Source organism: Terrapene carolina, unplaced genomic scaffold (assembly GCF_002925995.2).
Source record: "Terrapene carolina triunguis isolate 2854851 unplaced genomic scaffold, T_m_triunguis-2.0 Scaffold132, whole genome shotgun sequence".
NCBI lineage: Eukaryota > Metazoa > Chordata > Testudines > Emydidae > Terrapene > Terrapene triunguis.
In genome coordinates, this window is record NW_020664483.1 from 7,978,745 (window position 1) to 8,005,546 (window position 26,802).

Here is a 26,802-nt window from a genome sequence, read left to right on the forward strand (position 1 = left end):
CTCGCTTCAACAGCATTAGCCCCCATGAAGTCCACTCTGTCGCTGATACTGGGCAACCACAGGTCACTCAGCCAACGGCAGCATGCCTTCTATGGAAGCGCTGCAAATAGTGGAAAAGGGTAGACCAGAGTTGCAAGGCACAGAATAACAACCGTGTCTGACTTGAACCTGCCCCATTGAAGTCAATGGGAGCAGGATCAGACCCTTTATGAATGCCTTTGTGAATCTATGATTTTTCTAAGGTCTGAACGGCAATACTGCATACCCACTCGGCCCTAACGAGACAACTTCCTGGAAATTCCACAAGGCTGTCTTTGCAAAGAATCCTAAACTTCCTCCCATGAGCTTTTCCAGGGAAGGATTGAACAAGACCCTTGATTTTAGACCATCTGTCTAATTTCAGGTAGATTCCCTTTCATTGTGCTGAACTCTTCATTATCAATCAATAAATATACAGTAAATAGACAGTACATTGGACAGCTCAGAACTAGTGAGAAGTATCCAAAGTAGATGGATTGTCATGTTCCATACCTAACTTAGGTACAAAAATAATGTAAGATCACCTTCCCTTTCCCACAAAATGACATGTTTTATAGCTTCCTTGAATGGTGTCATTGAAATAATACATCAGAGGTTGCAGCTGACAGTAAATGACAAGGTACAAGAAAGGAAAGCTTTTTAGGCAACTGCACTTGCTTCTTGGGAAGACGGTTTCAATGCTTGCAAGGCTATGGAGACAGCTTCCTTAAAGTCAGTGGAGAGAAAAATTAGGCCTTTTCAAGTAGTGTTTGTGACTCACAAAACTTTAATAAGTAAAAATATGCCCTAGTCAGCCAGTGCTTTGTATTTCTGGAATTTGCTTTGCAAACACTGTGCAGGGGGAAAGGGAGAAAGAATACAAGTGCACTTTCCTCTGCTTTGCTGCTCAGTGCCAGGTTCTTCTGCTTCTCCTTCTCCTCCTCCTCCTCCCCTCCCTTGATTTGCCTCATGCACATGCTCACTGCTCACAGAGACTGCTTTCATTTCCGTCTCATTGTCCTCTCAGCTGCTTCCGGCACTCGTATCCTCCTGCTTTAGAAATACGTTGGAGACCCCATATCTTTGCCCTGCTGGGACAGATGCATCTGGCATGCAAACTGTACATGCCACATGTGAGCTAACTAAGAAACAAAATTAAAATTTTAATCAAAGCCTTCACGCTTTTACTAAGTATTAAGCAGCAGATTGTTAGGCGTGTAAGTAGGTCACACATTGTGTTGAACGATTGTGCTTTGTCCTTAGCCATCTGGCAGCATGAATCAACGTCAGCTGGATGCAAATATAACTCTGCAAAGGTGACCTTGGTAACAGTATTGGTCCATTGAGCGGAGACCACAGAAGGGTTACCTGCATTCACAAGTACATTTTAAGGGTAAAACCGAAAGTGGCATTTCATGATTTCTAATGCTGGGAAACCTTCAGGATATATGGCCACAACTGTCAATACCAGTTAAACAGTCTGCTGTTTTTCATTGATAACTATCTGTAGTTTCAAATCAGCAATTGCTTTAACCAATAGTCATAAATCTGGATTTCAGTGCATGCCTCAAGGGCTCACTGAAATTCAAGTGAGTTTCAAAAAAGCACAAGGAAACCAAATAAGATGAAAATTATCCTTTGTGTTTGATTGCTGTTTAAATAAAAAAGGGGGTGGGGAGAGAGAGATTTCCAGGTATTATCCAAGACATGTTCTAGAGTGAAAGCCATCGTTCTTTTGAACACTGAAAAGTAATGGACTAAAAAAAGAGCTCACTGTTGGAGGGGGGGAAGTAACTCATCTCTTGAAACGTAAACCACGAAACTCACTGAAATCTGAGAAAACCTTTAACTAAAACCGTTAACTTAACCGTAACACTCTCAGATCAAATCCTGCCCCACCGTTTTTTGTTTTTTAAAGCCTTTGCAAAACCTAAGACCAATAGAAATGTTTCTGTTTTTTTAATGCCAAAAGAAATCAGTTTTAAAAAATAGAATTCCCTTATGTTGATTCCAACCCAAACATCACAGCTTTGAACGTGTGCTTAAGAGTTGTGCTGGAATGGAATCTTATATCTGTATTTGAATATCTAACTTTAGGTGCCCAAGTTTGAAATTTTTGCCATAAGTGACAGAGGACATAGTTTCCGTGGCAAGATTAGAACCCAGTTCTGATGACTCCCAGGCCTGTCCACTAAACACTAGATCCCATAATCTCTTATGGAGATTGCTGAGCCTTTCACAATGTGAATGCATTGGTAGAGTAAGTGCTTCTTTAAAAAGAAATAAAGAACTTTTAGGGAGAAAATATAAAGGAGAGAGGGCAGATTTATAAGTTTCCAAGGTTCCATGCCATCTATATCATGGGTTTACCATTTGGCAAACCTACACCCGTAACTGAAGAGACCATGCGGATTCCTGAATTCTGCCTTCCCAACATTCTAATCCACTTAATTAAGGAAGCCCTTACAAAAACAGAATACAAAATATCAGATGGTTGTGTGTGACTATTTGGCTGAAAAATGTGTGTTCAACTATAATAAGCTAATTGTCTTCAAACTTGGATCGTGTTTCCTTTGCCAGTGATGACTATGAAATATAGGCATTTCAGGGTTTCTAGCTTCAACTCTGTTAGGGTGATGAAAGCACAACATTTCAACGGGAACATAAAGGGAAAACATTTTTCTCCCATTTAAAAAATGTTTGACCCAATTGTACTCAATTAAAAATAAATAAATAAAATCTCCTTTATGCTGATCCCAAGCATTGAAAAAAAATTTGTCTGAGAAGGTTACAAGAAAGTTGAAGTGGAAATTGGAACTCAGCCTTACCCATGTATTCACTGCCAACAAACACTGTCGTATATTAAATATCAGGCCAGGGGTAGGCAACCTATGGCATGCATGCCAAAGGCGGTACATGAGCTGATTTTCAATGGCACTCACACTGCCCGGGTCCTGGCCACCGGTCCGGGGGGCCCTGTATTTTAATTTAATTTTAAATGAATCTTCTTAAACATTTTAAAAACCTTATTTACCTTATATACAACAATAGTTTAGTTATAGATTATAGACTTATAGAAAGAGACCTTCTAAAAACGTTAAAATGTATTACTGGCACGCGAAACCTTAAATTAGAGTGAATAAATTAAGACTTGGCACACCACTTCTGAAAGGTTGCTGACTCCTGTATCAGGCCAACAGTTCCTACCATATTCAATGGCACTACTCACATGAGGGCAGTGAATAGAATTTGGTTCTTTGAAAGCAGTCTGGAATTAAACAGGGAAAGAGCAGCAAAGACTGTACTATAATATTCAGGGGCATTATTGTCCACTGGAGGTCACTTTTTCAAATATAAGGGATAATTGTTTCTTCTAAGAAGATAAACATCTGTTTCATTATTAAAACCACTGAGAAATGTATTCATATAAATTACTGATGGATGTGGCTCAGAGGAAGTCTAGAATGCCTCGTGGAATATTTTTGATACGGAAATATAAAATGTGTAATGACAGTGATACTCTCATTTTATTTGTGTTGCTTTAGACTTAAATTTTATGGGGGTTTTGGTTTTGTTTTATTTAAGGCTTCCAGGTTTACTTTTTCCTCTAGAACAAGCAGCCCAGTTATTCATATGGAATAAAATGTCCAGTGAACTTTACCATTTTTCTGCTTGGAATTAATTTGGAAAGAGACCTTTTTAGTAATTTATTCATTATTTTTAATTGTTCAGCTAACCATTTTTGAACAAATTTCAGCTTCTTATTTATTTGTGAACGGCTCACTTAGATTATTTACTGTTATTTGTGAGGTGTGACCGTTTGCCCCCAATCATATGGCATTATGGGCCTCCTTGAGCGCCCATTGAAGTCAATTAAAAGACTTTCCACTGACTTCAGTAAGAAGTGGATTGTACTCTGGGGGGGCGGGGAGGGGGAATCATGGGCCTATTGAAGTCAATAGGAATTATGCCATTGACTTCAGCAAAGCCAGGATTTCACCCTGAATGACTGCAACTTTTTAAACAGTAGAATAGCAAGTACTGACCAACAAAATCTCATGCTCTAGCACAAATTGACATACAAATTCATATAGACTTCAATTCAAGAAAGCATTCATATTCAAGATAGCACTTTAAATTTAAGCACATGCTGTCCTTAAGAGGCCATAAAGAGCAGCCATTCTCAAACATTTGGGAAAGTATTTTTGCTCACAAAGCAAAGTTCACAAATAGACAATAAAATGGACCACAGATTGCCAAACTGAATAATCATTCAGAATTCAAGCAAACATGCCTAAACACTTTTATTTTAGGGTCGGGTGTGGGGGCTATTAGTACTTCTGCAGCTCTATTCTAGACCCTTTCCCTGAAGCGAGAACATTGGTGGGTTTTCAGTCATCCAATTTACAATTCCATCAGGATTAACTTTCACTTTTAAAATAAGAAATATCTGAGTGCCTGAAAGGGGATCCACTCAGTCTGACATTTTTAAAAACCCTTTTATATTTATTTTATTTATTTTATTTTTATCCTGCTTAATTTAATTGCATTTATTAATGGATTAAGTCAAATGAAATAAACACTATTCCTAAAATGTATCTGCATTAGTACCACATATAACTCATCACTTTATCACCCTTGTGCGTCTCCAAACCCTGGTGCTACTGCTGGATGATTTGGCTCCAGCCCAGGGCAGAGCAACCTAAAACTGCACTAACTTGTGCCAACTGGCTCCAGCCCCAGTGGAGCAGTTATACGGATCTCCAGACTAGAGATCACCTGCCACCTTTCCCAACCCTGCTCCAATGTGGTCCCTGTGCTGCTGTAGCTGGCTCTATTCCATTTGAAAGTTTCCTGACACCAGAGCAACCTCTTTCCCTAGCCAGTGCAAAGGGCCCTGAACAGAGCTGAGGATCTGGCCCAAAATCTTACTGTCTTTTCAGAGTTCACAACCTACAAGGAATCCAGTGCTTGTTCTAGTTCTCCTAAGTCTTGGACAATTGTGCAAAGTCATCCCTGAAAAAATCAGAAAGCTCCTAAGGCCACCCAGCTTGATAAATAATGAGAATATTTACCTTCCTTATATATATATATTGAGAGAGAGAGAGACAGTAAATAAACTATATAAAGATATATATACACCTCTACCCCGATATAACGCTGTCCTCGGGAGCCAAAAAATAGTATAGAACTGATAAATAGCCATTGCATTCATACATTTGGTATGATCGTTAGCATTATTTATTTATGGTTGCACATGCCTTGTCATTTCATTAAAACCTCTAAGACCAGTTGGTAACAAACCACCATTGTGAAGCCCTAAGAAATGAATGAGAGAGACTGCGGCAGCTTTTAGAGTAAATTTTTATCCCAAGAAAAGCAGACTAGATGACCCTTGAGGTCCCTCCTAACCCTATGGTTCTACGATTCTATGAATGAATAAGCCATCAATTCTGATTCTGGGAAGAACAATGTGGAGAGCTTAACACAGCTCTAAGCGGGGGTGGAGAATGAGCTCTGTCCTTGAATTTAAAACTCAGACAAATAAAGAGACATATTAGTGACATATTAGTGAGATAATGAACATTACATCCAAGAAAGTGCAAAACTTTGCCTCAGGGCAACGTAACAGAGCATAGCTACCGCTGCTGTTGCTGACAGAGAGCAATATTATTGCCATGGTGTAGTCCAGGGGTTGGCAACGTTCGGCACGCGGCTCGCCAGGGTAAGCACCCTAGCAGGCCGGGCCAGTTTATTTACCTGCTGACGCGGCAGGTTCAGCTGATCGCGGCCCCCACTGGCTGCGGTTCGCCATCCCGGGCCAATGGGGGCGGCGGGAAGCCGCGGCCAGCACATCCCTCGCCCGCGCCGCTTCCCGCCGCCCCCATTGGCCTGTGGCGGTGAGTGGGGGCCGCGATCGGCCGAACCTGCCGCGTCAGCAGGTAAATAAACTGGCCCGGCCCGCTAGGGTGCTTACCCTGGCGAGCCGTGTGCCGAACGTTGCCGACCCCTGGTGTAGTGTAACCTCATGCACAGAGACATAATGGCATTACAAGAGCATTACAAGAAAAATGTGTGCCATCATTCAAAGCAACAAGAAAGAGTGCAGTGATCAGTCAAACAGTTAATACAGCAAATGGATGTGGCAGTCTGAACAATTTGTTGTGTCACCACTCCTGGCCCTTTCTATGAAGGCAGCATGATAAAAATATTTTGCAATATATCCAGGTAAAGAACCAGTAGCAACTTGTCAGACACTTTCTAAAATCTGATTACTTGACCCGTTGTGAATTTCAGGCCTGATTTTGTAGAACACCGAGACTTTCCATTTGTCATATCGGCTGGTAAAAGTCAAGGCCAGCATTTTAAACCGAGGTACCTATAAGTTAAGCACCAAAATCCACTTAGGCTCCCAACTAAAAGTGGCCAGATTTTCAGAAGCAAGCAACAGCTATTGACTTCATTCAGGAGTTTAGAGACCTATCTAGGCACCCAGTTTGCAAAATGTTGGTGCATATTCTCTGAGAATTGTCTCTGCAGATTGCCACTTATGGGTTGAGCATCCTGGAGCAGTTGAGCATCAGGAACCTTCTAGAGAGTAGTGCTTATTAGAGCTGCCCAACCACCCTTTCATGACATTAATCATCTGGTGCCTAAGCTATAAAAGGGCTGTGTGGTTCCAACTACCTCAGATTTTTTCCTTTACGTGAGTGGCTGTAGGTGGTAGAGCTACCTTCTTTCCATACCTGAAGGTGTCCGTGAATCCATATGTACCTGTACTAGAAATTGGCTGGCTTGGCTGAAAAGAAAAGCTCATGAGGAGCTCCTGAAAGAGACATCCACTGTTTCTATCCCCAGGACTGCAGATAACTGGGGCAGATCTACCTTGATATCTAACCAGAGGTTCTCTTTTATATGGGCTAATGTGGCTCTGTACAAATCAAGGCTTTTATCCCAAAGGTGTGATTTGTGGACACTTATAGAGCTGAGGAAACTTTGAAGAAATTCCTTTGTATTTTAGAAATCTGTAGGGCTTCTATCTGGAGCTCTGTTAATACATTTATACACCACTACTTTCTCACCTTGGCATCTAGAACTCATATTTGCTTCGGGAGAGCCATTCTGCTCTCTGATTGATAAGAACTTCTCAGAACACCTTCCTGAGCAATTACGGTTCCTAGACAAGAACATAAGAATGGCCATACTGGGACAGACCAATGGTCTATGTAGCCCAGCGTCCTGTCTTCTGACAGTGACCAATGCCAGATGCTTCAAAGGGAATGAACAGAACAGGGCAATCATCAAGTCATCCATCCCCTGTCATCCAGTCCCAGCATCTGGCAGTCGGAGGCCTAGGGACACCCATAGCGTGGGGTTGCATCCCTGATCATCTTGGCTAATAGCCATTGATGGATCTGTCCCCTGTGAATTTATCTAATTCTTTTTTAATCCAGTTATAGTTTTGGCCTTCACAACATCCCTTGGCAACACGTTCCACAGGTTGACTGTGCATTGTGTGAAGTAGTACTTCCTTTTGTTTGTTTTAAACCTTCTGCCTATTAATTTCATTGGGTGGCCCCTGGTTCTTGTGTTATGTGAAGGAGTAAATAACACTTCCTTATTTATTTTCTCCATACCATTCATTACCATTCATGCTTTATAGACCTCTGTCATGTCCCCCTTAGCAGTCTCTTTTCTAAGCTGACCAGCCCCAATCTTTTTAACATCTCCTCGTATGGAAGCTTTTCCATATCCTTAATCATTTTTGTTGCCCTTCTCTGTACCTTTTTCATTTCTAATATATTTTTGAGATGGAGTGACCAGAACCACACACAATATTTAAGGTGTTGGCATACCATGATTTATATAGTGGCATTATGATATTTTCTGACATATTATCTGTCCCTTTCCTACTGGTTCCTAACATTCTGTTTGATTTGTTGACTGCTTCTGCACATTGAGCGGATGTTTTCAGAGAGCTATCCACAACAACCCCAAGATCTCTGTCTTGAGTGGTAACAGCTAATTTACATATGTATTGTTGGAATTATGTTTTCAACGTGCATTACTTTGCATTTACCAACATTGAATTTCATCTGCCATTTTGTTGCCCAGTCACCCAGTTTTGTGAGATCCTTTTGTAATTCTTTGCAGGCTGCCTTGGACTTAACTATCTTGATAAACTTTATATTATCTGTAAATTTTGCCACTTCATTGTTTAACCCTTTATGCAGATCATTTATGAATATGTTGAACAGTACTGGTTCCAGTACAGATCCCTCAGGGAATCAATATTTACCTCTCTCCATTTGGAAAACTGACCATTTCTCCCTACCCTTTGTTTCCTGTCTTTTACCCCGTTACTGATCCATGAGAGGACCTTCCCTCTTACCCATGGCAGCTTACTTTGTTTAAGAACCTTTGGTGAGGGACCTTGTCAAAGGCTTTCTGAAAGTCCATGTACACTGTAGCCACTGGATCACCCTTGTCCACATGTTTGTTGACCCCCTCCAAGAATTCTGTTAGATTGGTGAGGCATGATTTCCCTTTACAAAAGCAGTGTTGACTCCTCCTCAACAAATCATGTTCATCTATGTGTCTGATAATTCTGTTCTTTATTATAGTTTCAACCAATTTGCCTAGTACAGAAGTTAAGCTTACCAGCCTGTAATTGCCAGGATCGCATCTGGGACCCTTTTTAAAAATTGGCATAACATTACCCGTTCTCCAGTCATCTGGTACAGAAGCTGATTTAAGCGATAGGTTACATACCACACTTAGTACTGCAATTTCATATCTGAGTTTCTTCAGAACTCATGGGTGAATAAATACTAATAAGTCACCCAGGACCAAATGGTAATTTATCAATTTGTTCCAGAATCTCCTCTATTGACACCTCAACATGGGACAGTTCCTCAGATCTGTCACCTAAAAAGAATGGCTCAAGTGTGGGAATCTCCCTCACATCCTCTGCAGTGGGAAATGTGCAGAGGCAATTATTAGAGAAGGAAGAAAGCTTATTCACCACTAACTAGTTATTTCAGGTATTACTCCTACATGTCCACACTACCTGCCTATGTTCCCTTCTTCCTCAGAGCTCTTCACTAGAACTCTAAGGTTTAGAGGAAGGAGCTAATATGCTTAGGATGGCATGGCCCTTCTATACATTCTGCTCTGGAAGTTTGGTGAGAACCTTTCTGTGGTTCTCTGTCCTGGAGGTTCCCAAAGTCCTGACACTAAGCGGCAGCTGCATATCTTATATGGGTGAATGTGCAGAGACAATACACTCAAAGCACTAGGCAGGGATCTCAAAGTTCAGACTTTTTTTCTAGTTGCTATTCCACTGTCTTTTGAGTCTGTTTGCTTAACACAACACTGAAAAGAAAGGGATGGGTGTTCTCTTAAAACACTCAGTCAGTTGAAAGTATTTTTGTTGAAACCTGAGACCAAAAGCGTGGGCCAGTGAGGGTCAAACTGAGATGCCACCTCTGAACCTGCAGACCTCCCATTGGCAGCAGAACTGTTTATTATTCTGCTGCAAGGCTGGGAGAAGCTGGAATTGGGGCATCCAGGAAGGGGGAGGTACATACACACCTGTGTCCCACAGGGTTCCAGCCCAATAAGAAATCAGATCTCCCTTGGACTGTATATAAAATTGTAAGTGTGTCATTCTTTGATTCTCTAATACTCAAAAGTGAAATTGGCTGTGTGGAGGTATTCAGTCCGCCCATTCCCTTGTTGTATAGATTTGTTGTTCATACAAACTGTGGAACTAGACTGTAAACATAGAATTATATACCACTGGCTGGGTTAATTGAAAACCATTTGTGTGGAGTGCTGTAATTTTTTAGGATTAAATGCTGCTTGGATCGGGAAATCTGTGATTTTAAATTGACAGGAAATTGTTTATTGTAAATTGATCTGAAATAGGCACAGTTGTACTGAATTCGTTCAATATTAGCAGGATTTTCTACTCAGCAAATTGATATTAAGTCAGCATGAGTTTACCAGAATCCGTTCAATATATTATCTGAATGAGGCTAACTTTGGCTTCAGATGAGAATGCGGCTGAAAATGTGTGGTTAAAAACGAAGAAAATCGCTTCTTATACAATATATAGAATGGAGAAGGGACTTTCCCATGTGGCACCTTGAAAACCGTAATTTGGCTTATATACTAAATCTGGCAAAATAAAAGTAAATAATGATGATTTGCTGAAAAATCTTTTGCATACAAGTTTTTTCTTCTGTTGTTCATTTGGTTTGTGATTTTGAAACCGTCAAATTTTGATTTTTAATAAAGTTTAAGGAGACAGCATTTTTCTTGATAAGGCATTTGAGAACTGCAAAAGGCTCTTTCTGGTACAACCTCATTGAGGAGGTGCATTGGACTAAATCCTTTCACAGAAGAAGCTCCCACTACCCCTCTCCCCCCAAAAAGCAACACCATATGGTCTGGTGCATTTTGAGCACAAGATAAGGATCTAGAAAGGCCGCGTTTTAGCCCCACCTCTGCAGCATAGTGGCCTTATCAATGCTTTTAACTTTCAGCTTTTTACAAACCATATTAAGTTTGAAGTCGGTAAATATAGTTCAGCCCATTTTACAGATGGGCTGATAGAGGTCAGGAGATCTGCTGAAAGTCACACAGTAGCACAGGCAGGATTGTTAGAATGTCAGACTGATAAATTTATGCCAAATCCACTAGACCATGGAGACTCTTAGACAAGTTGCGTCCTTAGTCCAGTCTGATTCTGATCTCAGTTGCACCGGTGTAAACCTGGAGTCACGTCAGTGATATCAGTGGAGTCACTCCAGATTTACACAGGTATGACTTAGAACTGGATCTGGGGTAGGGCGAGCAACATTTCTGAACCCCCAATGTTCCAAATCAAAATGTGTTGTTTCATCATAGAGATAGCAGGGGAAATTGGAGATTTGATTTGGAGATCAAAGTGTACAGGCCTCAGCTGTGAGTTGCATGCCCAAGCAGGGAAGTAATGGGGCATATGGATCTCCTTACATCCCCATGTAGATTACCCACATCACACTGAGAAGCGGGGAGAGACAACAGCTGCTACTGGGCTGTTACTCCACCTTCCACGTACATAGGTGGGGAGAGTCACATTCCTCCCTGTACGTAGCCAGCCCAGAGGGGCAAGTAAGTTGTACCAGCTAAAGGGCCTGAACAAATGACTTCCCCCATGGAGCAAAGGGAGAATCCGGGAGCTGATTGTGATCCCTGGAGTCACATTCAGGTTCCTGTCTTGCTCTTAGGGCAGCGTAGCTATGTACTGCACTTGACTTACACTCTAGCCCAGCGGTTCTCAAACTGTGGGTCAGGCCCCCAACCTGGGTTGCGATCCCATTTTAATGGGGTCGCCAGGGCTGGTTGAGACTTGCTGGGGCCAGAGCCGAAGCCTGAGCCCCACCACCCGAGGCCGAAGCTGAAGCCTGAAGGCTTCAGCCCTGGGCAGCGCAGCTCAGGTTACAGGCCCCCTGCCTGGGGCTGAAGCCCATGGGCCCTCCTGCCTGAGGCGGTGGGACTCCGGCTTTGGCTTTGGCTGACCCGGGGCAGTGGGGCTCAGGCGGGCTCAGGTTTCAGTCCTCCCTCCTGGGGTCGTGTAGTAATTTTTGTAGTCAGAAGGGGGTCGCGGTGCAATGAAGTTTGAGAACCCCTGAGTTTATTACCCAGAAAAATAATATTTAACAATAATTGATTCCCAATAAGAACAAATTAACCAAAGCCCTAACTCATTTCCCAGGGTCAGTTCCCCACATTAGTTACCACTTGTGTGAATTCTTTGACCTTAAAATTGCCCAAACAGTAAGTTTGGGAGCCATTGTGGCCTAGTGGCTAGGACACTTGGTGTGGGACTTAAGAACCCTTGGTGCAATTCTCAGCTCTGCCACTAGAATGCTGGGTGATGTTGTGCAAGTCACTTCCCCACCAGATGCTTCCGTTTCCTCAGCTGTAAAGTGGGGATAGTGATACTGACCTGCTTTGTAAAGACTTTGAGAGCTACTGATAATAATGCTACATATTCTCCAACAAGAAGAACTTTAATAATTATACACAACCAATTATGTGTTTTACTGTGTCATATTTCATCTTAATGTTTCAATATTCAACACTGAAATGATTCAATATTCAGTTTACTTAATACTTCACTGTTCTGTCCTATCAGCTTTTTCAGCATGTCGTGGAACACTGCATTCACAGGTGGACACCCTATTTATTAATTTTTTTACCCATGGATCTCTTACACTTCTTGTCAAGGAACACCTCTTCCCTCTTTTGTGGGTCGGCCCTAATAAAACACAGGCTGATATACAGCCAACAAAGGAAATTACTTATGTATCAATAATGACTTAACGCCAGATTGTGGCTTGTCGTGTGTACTGGCACAAGGGAGCAAAGAGGGCATAAGATACAGGAGGGGAAGTAGGCACTGCAGAACAGCTATGTTCGCCCTTGTACAGGTGGCTGAGAAATGGGAGGGAGCCTTGACTCCACCCCACCCCTCCCCCAGCGCATCTGACAGCATACTTATACCCATGTGTCAGGGAGCATATGCTGATCTGGAGCAGCAAGGTGAGTGGGAGAGAGATTGTGCCGCCCCAAATCACAACAAACTCCCTCCTGTGCTGCTCCAGTGGTAGCGTAACATCATCCTGGTCTAGATCACACACTGACCATCTAGCCCTTTATGTGTCTCTTTCTAGGCCCACCAAACCCTCTTGAGAAATTGGTTCATGGCCTGTAGAGAGGCGGTGTAGTTCCCCGACCCCCCAGAAAAGGACGAGCCTCTCCGGACACCAAAGTGGGCAGAGCCAGTGAATCCTGCGCCCGCCCCACAGAGGTCAAGGCGCAGGACAGGAAGTATAAAAGCCCAACCCCAGAGCTCACTAGAGGAACAGCTGCCTATGTCAGTGTGTTGACTGTCTGAGGACCTGAGACCGTGACACACTACTGCCCGCCGACCGGGCGTGAATAACTGTTGTGTTTTGCCTCTACTGCTGCCACGGAGAGAAACTCCCGCGGCCAAGCTAATTCCCCGTCACAACTGAAAGGAAGTAGCGAGGCGGTGTGGTTCCCCGCCACCCTGGAGAGCCAAACCCCTCTACATGGCCACAGGCATATTAATTCACCTCTGAGCCTTATTTGTCCTCATCTGTTAGAAATGAGGCTATTTATCTACTGCAAATTAACATTTGTAGAGTGCTTCTTTACTGGAGAGTATTATTAGAGGCAGATGATGGCAGAGACGGTAAAAGAACTCATGACCACTTGGCTTCTAGGCTCGCACTTGATCCACCATGCCATTTACAGGACACTTAGCACCGCTGATCCTCCCAAAAAACACTGACTATTCCCAGATTTGAGTTTTTTTGCAAAAATCCAAACACTGAGAAAACAGGCCATGCAAAATTATATTTAAAAAAAAATTCAAACAATTGGATAAATTTACCTATGTAGTAAAATGATTCAATTTCATTGAAAACAAACCTTTTGCTCAGCAAAACAATTAAACAATTTAAAGTATGAACCGAAGGGAGGTTGAGCTGTCCTGGAATGCTGTTCTAGGCCCCAGTTCTACAAAGACAGCATGCACGAGGTTGACTTTAAGCACGAGTGATTCCATGCTGCTCAGTGTAGACATGGTCTTAAAGTTAAGCATGTGTTGTAAGTATTCGCAGGATTGGAGCTTAGACTATAATGAAGATGATTCAGCTCTACTTAATATCAAAGAAAAGATTACAAAAACCGTAATCAAGTTTCTAATCAATATAGTGAAAAAAATATGCTTAACAATGAAGGTACTCATACAAAGCCTTTGACAGATTTGTACTCCCCAGCTGCTGTATAACATGAGTTATAAAAAGCAGTTACGAACATAAACTCAATGTATTCAGTCTCAGATCTCAGACAAGAATTCAACTGTCTGAAAGTAGAAGGAGGGTGGACCACTAGAAGGACTTTGAGACCATAAATGTAAAACACTCTTTTTGGTGGACTTTGGGACAGTACAGGACATCCACACATTGACTATTGTCAGATAAAATGAAACATGTTTATAACCTTCGCATTTTAAATGCTTATCTTGCATTGAATGATTTTTGTACTTTATAGTAGTAGGGCTTCTCCACATAAATGCTGGGAAAATACAGCATTGCAAATTAATTATGGATAACAGAAAAAATATACTCATTTGACTCTGATCTCCTAAGAGCTAGTCCGTCATTCAGAAGCATAGTGTCTTCTCTCTGTGATGTTCCCTGAACATTACTGTGACTAATAGCTATTCAGGTGCATTTTTATGATTTGGGAAGCAGTACGTTCTGTCTGTGTTGCATTAATTATCTGCAGATTTAAAATGTTTCACCAAAAGCCATTTAACATGACTACTGTGCATGCACAAAGGCATCTAAAATCTATTCCTTGCTAGAATAAAGGAGTTGCTGTTTTTTAAAGGCAAGATCCATGTAACTTACAATACAATAAATGTAGTCGTAACAAATGAAATCAAAAGAGCTTCAAATTCGGAGTTCATTTTAATCCTTGTGTTTCTTCCTGACTCTCTCTTTCTTATGCTGCAAGACAATTCTGTTCGCTGACTGGAACTCCATAGCAAGCGAGCACTCTGTGGTAAATATGTGTGTGCAACACATGATTTATAATGTCTGATAGGCTCGTGCTAATTGGATAAAAAAATAGCAATAGTGGCAGAGCATATATATAATATAAGCTCTGAAAATATTGTAGAATTTGAATTATGTGAACCTTAATTCGAACTAGGGTGTCATATGTTGTAACTTTATATCACAGAGGAATTCAGGCTGTCAGTTAGCTACAGCTGCTATACAGATATCTCTGTTACATTTGATTGACTGTGTTTTGGGTACTTGCTAATAAGGAAGGTGAAAATCCCAAGTATGGCAGAGGAGAATTGTTTTATTGTCACTTTTGGATGTTGTTTTTTCGAAGTGATGAGCCATTTTGAACCTGATTTTCAGCTTCCAGCTAGGTGTTATTTGCATGTTCGCAAATGTGCACATACTTTGCACACGCCCCTCACCGTGTGCACACCCAGATCCCCAACTGTGAACAAACAAGGCTACAGGAATACCTATCTAGCCCTGTGAGTATGTAAAATTGGGATCGCTTGCATGCAAAGCAAACACGCCTTTTCACAAACGCAAATGTGCACTTACAAGGAGGTAGGCTAAAAATAAGATCCTTGAAGTAAGGAACAGGAGGAGTATTAAAGTAAATAAGTTAGCCCTGGGATGGAAGTTAGTATGCTGCAAGGTCTGTTTTAAGGAAAATTCCAGGGGCCAAATTCAGACCTTATGTAATGGATGCAACTCTCCTGGAAGTAACTAGGCCAAATTCTGCAGTGACAAAATGGTAATGTAACTTAAACCTCACATATAATTGTAGCATAAAACTGGTGCAAGTGCTAAAATAATGCAACTTCAACTGATTTATCCGTCAGCCGGTATGCAAAACAAGTGTAACTTCCAGGCCAAAAGGGCCAGAAATTGAAGTGCCCCAGGAAAAGTAACAAGGGAATATGTACAATAAAGCAGCCGTCTCATCCCACTGTACATTTCACCTTCTCGCTGCTACATTTTTTCTGCTGTAATCCCCACATTTTGCTCCCTCCGCATATATTATGGATTTACTTTGCAAACTCCACTATCACGAGTGCCCATTTTCTGACCAACTTATACCCAACATGTAACTTACAACACCATTTATGTCACTGCTAATGTAGTAGCTTTACAGCCCAAGGTGAAAGAGAGTTCAAGGGGAAAACAGATAAAGTGGTTTTATTCTTTCATTGTGATGCAATATAAGAGGGCTTTGTAAGTTCTGTTACATATTAATTTCATTCAAATCCAGCCATATTAAGTTAGTTGATGATGATTTTTTTCTCCACTGTGATTCAATTACAAGACATTTATAAATCCAAATGAATATAAGATGAGCACACAAAGCATAAAATGCATTGTTCTCCTTCTTCACCATTGCCAAGGAAGTGACTTGGTCATTATGATCAGTTTACAAAAATGCTTTAAGGGGTAACATTTTGTGAAAAATTTAAGTATTACATCAGCTGCTAAGTTACAGAAACTTTATTATTGTTTTCATTAGAATAGAACATGAAAACTCTTACCTTTGTGCTACTCATTTCTTTCTATTTCAGTTGAAAAGTTTGTTTTCGATGCTTTCTTAACAAACTTAACAGACAACCATCTAGGGCCAAGCATCATTGACTTTCATTAATTTGTGCCCAGCTATCATACCAGGGCTGACTTTGGCCCAGTGTCACCATGTATTTAAAATATACAGTGGTGTCGGTAATATTTCTCATTCTGAATATATGGAGCACCAGGTACGCCATGGTGTGGTAGACACCAAGGTTTTAATAGCACCCACTGTACTGCAAAAATAGCCATGAAGTTTTAACTCCTACAAACAGAACTAGAACTGCAGTCCTTATTCATGCAGCTCCCATCAACATGCAGCAATCACATCACTCACCACTGCAATCTCTGCTGGGGTGAAATATCAGCTGTTACCACACAGCAATGCTGCACAACAGTTTAGGACAATAGACGAAGAATATGCTGCCAATCGCAAGTGGAAAAGTAATTTTAGTAGGGAACATATATTTGTATGTAAACTGATGGTGTTCTAATCCAGCTCCAAATAAAAGCTACACTTTAGTCAGCGCCAAAAAGTTACCTTTCTGAAGTATAGTTTTACTAACAAAAAGATAACCTTCAAGGTAATTGTCCTACGTGGACCCCTTGGAGTTTTTTGGATGCTTCTAGGCTAGAGTTCTTTCCTTCGGGGCCTCTCTGACCCAGGCCTGTACTCTCTTACAGAAGGCTACCTTTATCCCCTTTACATTCGGGGTGGTGTATTATGAGCTACACCTGTCCCAGAGAGTCAGCAATAACTAGCCTGCAGCTCTCTGGAGGGTTCCAATGCCTGCTAAGAGGGTGGGGTAATATGAAAATCCTGCCACTCTTTTAAATGACCCAAATATGAATTTTGACACTGGAAATCAAATGCAAATTTAGGTGGTTTGTTTTGTTTTGTTTGTTTTTGGTGCATCAGAATATTGGTTTTATACCTTACCCCGAAAACATCACCTCCAACAGCATGATGCCCAGTAGCTCCCTCTGCTCAGGCATTGGTTCAATACTGACTCAGAAGGAAGTGTTCCATCTGTTGATTCTCTAGCACCACTTTCTGAAGCATTCTGAGGTTTTGCTTGAAGATCTCCTATCTAAGAACTGATTAAGGCCAATCCCGCTTAGTTTGAGAAATCTGGCATGATCAGAGACTGAGGTGATATATCTGTAGTGGCCTTAGATACTCCTCCTAATAGGAACCAGAGGTGGCATGGCTGATTGCCATTGTCCTTATGGAAATACACTTTTTTCCCCCTATCGAAAGAATATGTCTCTTTTTTGAGGAAATTCTTTTTTCTTCAATGTGCCTGAGCTCCAGCTGCACCCAAGCTCAGACTTCCCACACAGAAGCATGTTGAAACATTGTCCTCTTTTAATAAAGAGTGACAGGTTATGTTTCCTAGATTGGTTTGACTGCCTAATGTGTTCCTACCAACTGGTCAAATTCACTGCCTAATGTGTTCCTACCAACTGGTCAAATATTAATGAGCCAGCACTTAGAAGGGCAGAGTGATCTTTCTGTTGTTCATTAAGTGCCTAGATAAAAGAGAGGTTACTTTTTTGTACTGCACAAAATTATGTAATTTTAGTTTAGAGTAATTGCTAATCACCTAAAATTGAAATGATCCTTGGTTTTGTTTTAAAGAGCATAGAAGAACAAGAAGTAGAGGAAAAACAGAAGTAGAAATGGAATATGAGACTATAGTGAAAGTGAGTGAAACGTTCCCCTTCTTATCTAGTAATGCTAATGTTGTTTTCATTTTTCTTGTCAAAACGTGAGTTGGTAGGGTCCACAGTTTACTTCCCATTGGTTCACCTGATAACTGAAATCTCTGAAGGTTTTGAGCCCTTTTATTATCTGCTGGCTGCGTAACGTATGTTGCCACTGGTGGTTATATTCTTTTTAGACTGGGAAAGCAGTTTGTGGCTTCTTCGCATCACGCCCCACCCCACTGTTTTGTTTGTAATGCTTTTGCCTCACCTCTAATGCAGTGATCAGGAGATGCATGTAGCAGCATGAATATAAAAGTTTTTCAGGCAGCCATCTCCACTGCCCTTTTGATCATCTGAGCATCTTCTGTTAAATCTCTCAGCCTACCCCACTGTAGCAAGTCAAAGCCAAAATCCTATTCCCCCGAGACTACCCACAGAAGGCTAAAGCCCTGTTTCCCATAGACTACTGGAAAGTCCCCTGAAAAAGTAAAGAAAGATTATGGGGAAGGAGAAGAGGGGACTTAAAGTCTCCAGAGGAGGGCATCAAGGACTGGCAGCATCAGAGAGAGGAAGGGAAGTGGGACAGAGTGGGGCACGAAAAGCATTAGAGGCGTGAGGGAAGGGGAGATTCAAGCCTTGTTGATAGGAAAAAGGGAGGAGCACAAGCTAATAGGGTTCAGAAGAGAGTGCCAAGGCAACAGGTCATAGGGACGGGGGAGGTGAAGAGAGGTAACCAGGGGACGGGAGAGGTAGGGAAAATTGTGGCAAGCAGAATGAATTTATGTCAGTGAAAGGGAAGGAACGGGAAATTAGTGGAGCCACAAGGAGAGATTAAGAGACAAAAGAGGGAAATTATTCTGGTGGAAATGAAGAAAACTGAGGAAAAGACAGGCACACCCACCAGGAAAGATGAAAGTACAGTATAAGAAAATAATTTCTTTCTTTAAATTTGCTTTATAGAAGGGTTGATGCCAAAAATGCCCTAGCAGAAGAGATAAGAGTTTGATTGTGTGTCACAGAGCAGTGAGGATGTGATTGTGTAGGAGGAAGGAAGCGTGGGACAGCTGCTTGTAGATGCGGATGTGTATGGGATCTCAGGTTTTCTTCTGTCTAGGGGATGAAAATAAACTGCTTTGATTATTAATCAGTCATTTTAGTTTGCTTTGTGCTGATCTTTTGCCATACTGATTCTACCTTTCTGAATGTTTTAATATGCTTTGTGTCTTGCTGATGGAATAAGAACAAGTTCTTTTGAAGTGCTGTCGCTTTGGGGGGACTAGCAAGGAGGGAACTAAGTATTGTAACAGAACATAATTTCCCATTGGAGAGTTCCCATAGTAAAGGATTTCAGATAATCGCTAGGAAGGCACTTACCTTTGTTTGCATACAATAGATATTTTTCAGTGTCTTAGGGCCAGATGGTGACGGAGGATTAAGGGGCAACAGCCTTCACAGAACCGCTACTTCTCCTCCTTCCGTACAGGTAAACATAGAGGAAGAGGGGGGCTGAGAAGTGAGTGGAACACACACAAGTGAAGCAATTTGTGCCAGCTGTCAGTCTTTTGCAGGTCCTCACCCCAGCCCTCCAAGATGCCGATTTTGACTCTAAGTCACAATCTAGTTACTGGTGTGCTTCTGGGAAAGCACAACCACATGTTGTTGCCCCTTGCTCAGGGCTTTGGCAAAGCCACAAATTATCCCATAATCTTTAAAAATGCAGGGCATTGCAATTGATGGTTACAGATATTTGGAGGAGGACCTCAGACATCTAATCTTAAAGAAGGAGATGATTGAGCCACACAAGGTGGTACTGCTGAGACAGAGATCTGTGGTGGGGAAGTGGTCTGGCAGTAATGGAGGGAGAGAAGATGTAATTTACTGCAATCTCTGTAGCTCTCCTCAAACATTTTTAACACAAGATTCCTATGCGCCTTGAAAATAAATACCTCTCTCTTTCTGTAATTCATAATCCTTGCTATCAGTAGCTCAGGATCACAGCTTGTTTGGATCTAGAGTTACACTCCTTTCTACTGTGGTGGCTACAACAAAGTCAATAGTGGTTAGGCATCTTGGTTGCTTTGATCTGTTTTCCATGCTGGCCACTATCATTTCATTGCTTCCTTGTGCTCCCCCATGTGTTGTTTTATCCACCTGTTTTCTGTAGACTTACAATTAGATTGTAAAAGCTTTGAGGGAGGGACTGTCTCTTCCCAGCTTCATAGATTATAAAGCTAGAAGGGACCAGTTGAGTCATCTGTGTATAACACAGGCCATAGGACTTCAATGAATTAACTCCTGTTTGAAGTAGAGGATATTATATGTTCATATAGAGCCTACCATATTGGGACCATCTTCAGGAACTAGTTAGAAATCGATCCAGGCAACACTCAGTCTGCAAGATGGCTACATCCCTTTGGGATTTGCCATGATGACAGCAGTTTGCGGCCCTGGCCTCTAGGCTCTACTGTAATAGAAATAATAAATAATGTATATGTTTATTGATGCTTAAAATGTCACCTTAATTTGAGTCACATTGGTTTTCTGATGTGCATGATCTGTCTTCTGACCACATGGATGCTACCATAGTCTTCACGTATCTATTAGGGTTGCCAGGCATCCGGTTTTCAACCAGAATGCCCGGTCAAAAAGGGACCCTGGTGGCTCCAGTCTGCACCACCAACTGGGCCGTTAAAAGTCTGGTTGGCGGCACAGCAAGGGCCCAGGGCTAAGGCAGGCTCCCTACCTGCCCTGGCTCCATGCTGCTCCCGGAAGCGGCCATCAGGTCCCTGCGGCCCCTAAAAGCTGAGGTGGCCAAGGACTGGGAGGATCTGCATGATGCCCCTGCCCCGAGTACCGGCTCTGCAGCTCCCATTGGCCAGGAACCACGACCATTGGGACCTGTGTGGGGTGGTGCCTGCGGGTGTAAAGGCAGCGCGCATCACACAGAGCCGTCTGGCCGCCCATGCACAGGGACCTGGCTCCGGCTTCCTCGGAGCTGCAGTAAACGCCGCCGGGACCCCGCATCCCCCCCCTGCACCCCAACCCCCTGGCCCAGCTCAGAGCTCCCTCCTGCACCCCAAGCCCCTCATCCCCAGCCGCACCCCCGGCTGGAGCCATTACCCTCCCCGCACCCAACCCTCTGGCCCAGCCCGGAGCCCCCTCCTGCACCCCAAACCCCTCATCCCTGGCCCCACCCCCAGCTAGAGCCATCAACCCCCAGCACCCCAACCCCCTGCCCCAGCCCGGCGAAAGTGAGTGAGGGTGGGGAAGAGTGAGGGGGGTGGGGGATTGAGCAAGCAGGGGTGGGGCCTTGGAGTAGGGGCGGGGCAGGGGTGTTCGGTTTTCTGTGATTAGAAAATTGGCAACCCTAGTATCTATACATACTGTTGCATGTTTATAATCTCTTATTTTAATGTTTTTAGTTGTTGTAAGATCTCTTGCAAAGAGAATAATTAACTTGTGAAACACAATGTGTTTAAAGCAGACATTTCACTCTAAATAGTGCTTAGTTTTCTTCTCTCAGCTTGGCAGAATTAGGCCACAAAACTCCTAGGGTTGGTCCTTGCTTGTCATGAGCTCTAGGTTCAACTATCGATATACAGGAAAGCACTGAACAAGCATTTTCATGAGCAAACTTGTTGCAACAAAAGCAAGTGGTACTGTGAGAGCATAATAAATACCTCGGTATCCTGATGATGTGCAGAAGGAACAGCCTGGGTGATTTACGGGAGACGGCAGCAATAAATTGGCAACAGTTTGCCAGGGAGCTGAGAGTTCTTTGTTTATATGCAAATGTCATGAGGATATTGATTTCTGCTTCTAGGAGATGTACTGTCTTCTTTCCTGAAAAGCTGAAGGGCTAGACTAGAGCTCAGTTTTTTTGAAATAACTAACGTTTAGAAAGTCAGAAATATTAGTGTTAATGATTGTTGCCCCTTTTGACCTGAGCAGCTAGGTAAAGTTTGGGCCGTGTGCAATGTTCCAGTTGGAAGGAGAAATTGATGGAGTCTGGTATTTTCTTTGATGCAGTCTTTTTTATTGACAAGGAATGTACAAAACCCATTGTTTTCTGAGTGCAGAAGGAACCAAATAGTATGAAACAGCTACTTTTGCTCACAGCACAAAAGGCATTCTTTTCAGCCTGCAAGCCGACCCAAAAACCTCTCCCCAGGTTTTTTCCAGGGTCAGCCACCATTCTTTCGAGTAGCAGCTCCTTATGACGGTCTCTCTCTCTCTCAGTCCTTTTTGTCTGTAGGCAGTTACTTTTTGTTCTGACTTCCCACACACAAACATACACTCCTACCCAAAACAATGTTCAGCAAAAGGTCCTGGGCAGGTCCACAGACTTCTTTTGTCTTAGGTGGGCCTTATGCTTACAGTCATGTTAATTGAAGGGTGGGCTCACACCCGTCAATCTCAATCCATAGAAATGTTTCACCCAGCTCATAACAACACCCTTCACACACACACACCTCAGCTTCACCCGTTGTCCCAGTGAGGCTTAAAACTGTGACACTCACCAGCCCCATCCCAAAGAGAAAAAAAAATTAAAACATTCAGAATAATACAAGATTAACTATTTACATATGTATAGTGTCTTTCTGTCAAGATGTTTTCACATCACCAACCCAAAAGAATTTTATTTCCTCCCAAATCTCTTTTCTCATCCTGGGTTTCATGTCAAGCAGACCCTAAAGACTTGTTTATGTGGAATTTGCTGGCTGAGGCAGACCCCACCTTTGAGGAGAATTCACTCTGTAACAACTTTTCCAGTCTCAACTTCGACAGCTACATTCTCAGATTCAGAGGGCAGCAAAACTGAAATTCTGTCCCCCGATATCTTCTCAGAAGGTTCTTTTGGATAATGTTGGGTTTAGTCCTGTGACCCAACTATATCATGTATACCGTTTCATTGATTTGAGTCCGTACTGTATAGGGTTCCCTCCCAAGTTTTATCCAGTTTAGGCCTCCTACCCTTCTTTCTTCTAGGATTGTGGAACCAGACCAGGTCCCTCCTTTTAAAGGTTTCCCCATATGATCTTACATCAGGGGTTCTCCCTAATGTCCAACAGTTTTAAGACCATGACATCAACTCAGACCCTCCTATTTCATTGCATCTGGTACAAACAGCTGCTACCTGTGTCCATCACTTGGGATTCCCCCAAGACCCTGGGTCTCAAAACAGATTTCAAAGCTCTGCATCTTGCCCTTGCTGGAAAGCTACCACGGCATGTAGCTGTTATAATGGTCCCTGCCCCTTCAGAGCAGGACAATTAGTTCACTGCAAACCAGTTGCTTATAAACCATTTGTCTCAGGTGGGCCATATCTTTATAGGGAATTTCCACAGACTGAATTTGTAAGATACCCATTTGTAAGATACCAATGCCTGGCATTGGTTGCACAGTTATTAGCCACAATGAAATCCAAGCCAATTATTAGCTCACCCACTGTTTCTGCCATCCAGATTTCTTGCTCCAATTTCAGAGGTCCAATCTTCAAACCCAGTTTTCGAACTGGTTCCCTGACCCCAGTCTCTGTCTCCACTGGAGACCAATTAGGGGGTTCAGTTTGGGATTCCTAGACTTTTTAGTGTCTGGGCTAATAACTGTTATGTTTGAGCCTGTATCAATTACCCCTATACACATTACAGATCCTATTATAGACTCAATAGCCCAACTCCCTTTACTGTTGTTTAATGGCCCACATTTAAACAAAAATTCTGGGACTGATCCTTGTATTCCAAGTTTTGCCCCTTCAGATTGGTGTTCCCCCCTTTCCCAAACTGGGAGAGAGGCTTTCACTAGACCCTTGTGACAGCCATAAATTTATAAGGATCCTTCTTTTTGTGGCCAATTTTGTCACAGTACCAGCATTTAACTGAACTGTTTCTGAACACAAAAGTAATCAAATTTCAGGAAACAGCTTCTTTTGCTCTCAACACCAAGAGCATTCTTTTCAGCCTGCACCCTGACCTGGAAATCTCTCCCCAGGTTTCTTCCACAGACAGCCCCAGTGCTTTCAGCTGCTCCTTTAGACTCTCTCTCTCTCTCTCTGTGTCTTCAGTGCTGTCCCAAACATGAGCCAAACCCTGATCTGTATCTCCTAATTTGGGCCACCCAGGCCTCCACAACCAAAGGGTAAGGGTCATTTTGAGCCCCCAAGCTCACCCTCTCCCCAATAGCTTCTCTGCAAGATGGAAAGAGGACAAGCTATACAGAAGGAGGGAGAGGAATGGGAATCCTTTCAGGGGATCACATGGCCCTTACTCCCACATGAGATAGCATCAGGTTTTGCTTCAACAGAATTCATGGCCAAAGCGTATGCCCACTCGTATATATAATGTATAATATAATGTATAACTCTCGTTAGCATTGATGGTAGTTAGGCATGTCTGGCTGAATTCATCAGATCTAGTTGCACAACTTCATGCAGCGATTCACTGAGTTCACTACCCACTGTATTCTGCTACACATAGGTGTAGGAGGAATTTTCTTTCCGCCGGTTAATGACATTGTGGTTGACAGATGCCTGCGGTAAGAGGGCTAATTTGATGATTTTAAGAAAGAATAGGAGGAAATACAGTCACAAGTCTGTACTGTACATGGGGCCTCATAAGAATCGAGCCCGTATCGTGAGCCTGGCTACTAGCAGCTAGTGAGTCCTGCCATAATTTACTCATACCAGAAGCCTTGATTCAGGAAAGCTTTTACATACATGCATAAATCAGTCCTGTTCAGGACAGCATTGAAGCCCGTATTTAACATTAAGCACATTCTAAAGTCCTTCAGTGGGTTTTGACCACAAGCTTGAGCGCTGTTCTGCATCAGGTTGCTTTCCTGAATCAGCGCTGCAGGCTAAAATTTGCAGTCGCTGTTGTTTGGAGCTGGAAGTCTGCCTGGTGTAGTGTCAGCTTCTATATCTAGTTACAGCATGGCTTATGGGAATAATATTGCACTTGGCAGATCACATTCTGACATCTTTATTTTCATGAAGTAGGTGTTAAAAACACACAAATAAATTTCATGCCATGAAATATGTAGGAGGGATTATTTCCGCAAATAGTTGCTACTGAACTTCAGTGTTTCAGAAGTTATTAGTAAAGATTAAATCTTACAGTAGTTATTATTCAATAGGTACATTACGCTAGAATCCAGAGGTACCAATCAGAATGAGCATTCCATTCCATAATTTGTACAAACCCGTACAAAGATATGGTCGGTGCCCTAGAGAATTCACAATCCAAGGTACCTTCTTTTAAAACAGTCCTTTCTGTGGAAATGCTACAAAGGCTAAATTTTCAGTGCAGCGTTTAGGACTTTAGAGTCAGTACTCCTATTAGAACTAATGACATTTATGGGAATTAAACTCCTCCATTGTTCTTTTAGTAATGTGCCCTTTATTGCACATAGTGGATACTGCTGCAGAAAAGACTGTTAAAACACATTGGAGGTATCAGTATAGAATGTTGAATGGAGCTGAGGCTATGGAACATTCTGAGAATTATAACCCACCGTCAATCACTTTCTCAATACACAAGGTCCTCAGTAGCGCAATGGGACCAAATTCTCTGGCAACAACCCCTAAATTCTGCTTCATTGTTAACTTACCCTATCACCATTTATTCCCACCCCCACCGAACCAACCATGGCACATGCTTGAAAATACTCATTGGTGAAAAAATCATCCACGGTTATTTTTGACCGTGATTTTATTTTAAAGATGGGTTTTGTTTGCTGTGTTTTCCGACCCAGCTCCACTCCCTAGGCCTTGGCTCCTGCGGTGTTGTCCAGATGGCCTGGCTGACTACCTCTTTGCTTTCATGTATGCCAGAGAAGTGGGATGCTGGTAGCCAACTTCAGCAGCTTATCTCCCTGGCTTCCCAGGCCCAGATCACTAGTCTACCCTTCTGGCTCCCACACTCCCTGCCTGCAAGTTGGACTCCCATCCTGGCTCCCCAAAACCTGGCTCCATCAAACAGTGCAGGAAGCATGCACTGTAATTTAATTAATTTGCCTTGAGGGCAAAGCTGGAGAAGACAAGGCAGATCTTGGCAGGGCTGGGCAAGGAGACAGGCACAAAACTGCAAATTCCGCAGTATTTTGGGAGAATGCCAATTGTAGTAGCAGAGTCCATGGGAATTGGGACAATTCACATCTCTTAGAGCTATTGTTTCAGGCTCTCTGCAGACTCAGACAGGCATCATTGCATAGGTTTTAACTTAAAACATCACCTGAGTGTATATCTGCAATAGCAAGTGCTAGAAACAGTTTTTAAAAATGAAAGCTGAGATTCTCAAGCACAGTTCTGTGGCACAGGATGAATTCTGCGTGGCCAGCTTACAGGGGGCCCTGATTATAACATATTCTATTACACTGCTTTTAAAATAATTGAGAGGAGAGCAGTTTTCTCATGTGTCCTCTTCCAGCCTTCCTAATCATTCATCTTGAGCTAGTTTCTCTTCTTTTTATAATATTTTAATGTTTCCAATTCCCCTTCTGTGTAAGCAGTCAGATCCAGATGACTGATGCTGCAGTTCATGGGGTGTGACATTACAAGTTGCTAGCCTGAAACCAGTTGTGATGTCACAGATGCTAGAATGTGGCTTCAGTACATGAACAAAGCAGAAGGCTGGCTAGGAAGGAGAACTTAAGCTGTCTTAAGGCCTCTTTTTCAAAGAGATCAAGGCAGTTTAAAAGCTTCTCATTGAGCCACAACAGCAGGCAGATAAAAATTAAGAACTGTGAATTCCCCATGTGTGTAGACAATGTGTCTCTCCAAGAAACCCATCTCTGTTAGCTAACAGAAAAGCAAGAACACTGACTGAACTATTTAAAGATCCCCTATCCACATTTACCTTAC

At 42.5% G+C, this 26,802-nt stretch overlaps 1 protein-coding gene across 2 annotated transcripts in view; it reads left to right on the plus strand.

Annotated features, from left to right (window-relative positions):
- Window positions 1-26,802, plus strand: part of PLCB1 (phospholipase C beta 1) — a 637,760-nt gene that overhangs the window by 584,497 nt on the left and 26,461 nt on the right. The window contains exon 32 of one of the 2 annotated variants that reach the window (XM_024192885.2): window positions 17,875-17,939. The exons of the other annotated variant lie outside the window; for it this stretch is intronic. Within the exon in view, the coding sequence (XP_024048653.1) occupies window positions 17,875-17,913 (39 nt within the window). The 3' untranslated portion in view covers window positions 17,914-17,939. The remainder of the gene's footprint in view (window positions 1-17,874; window positions 17,940-26,802) is intronic. 2 annotated transcript variants of the gene reach the window in all.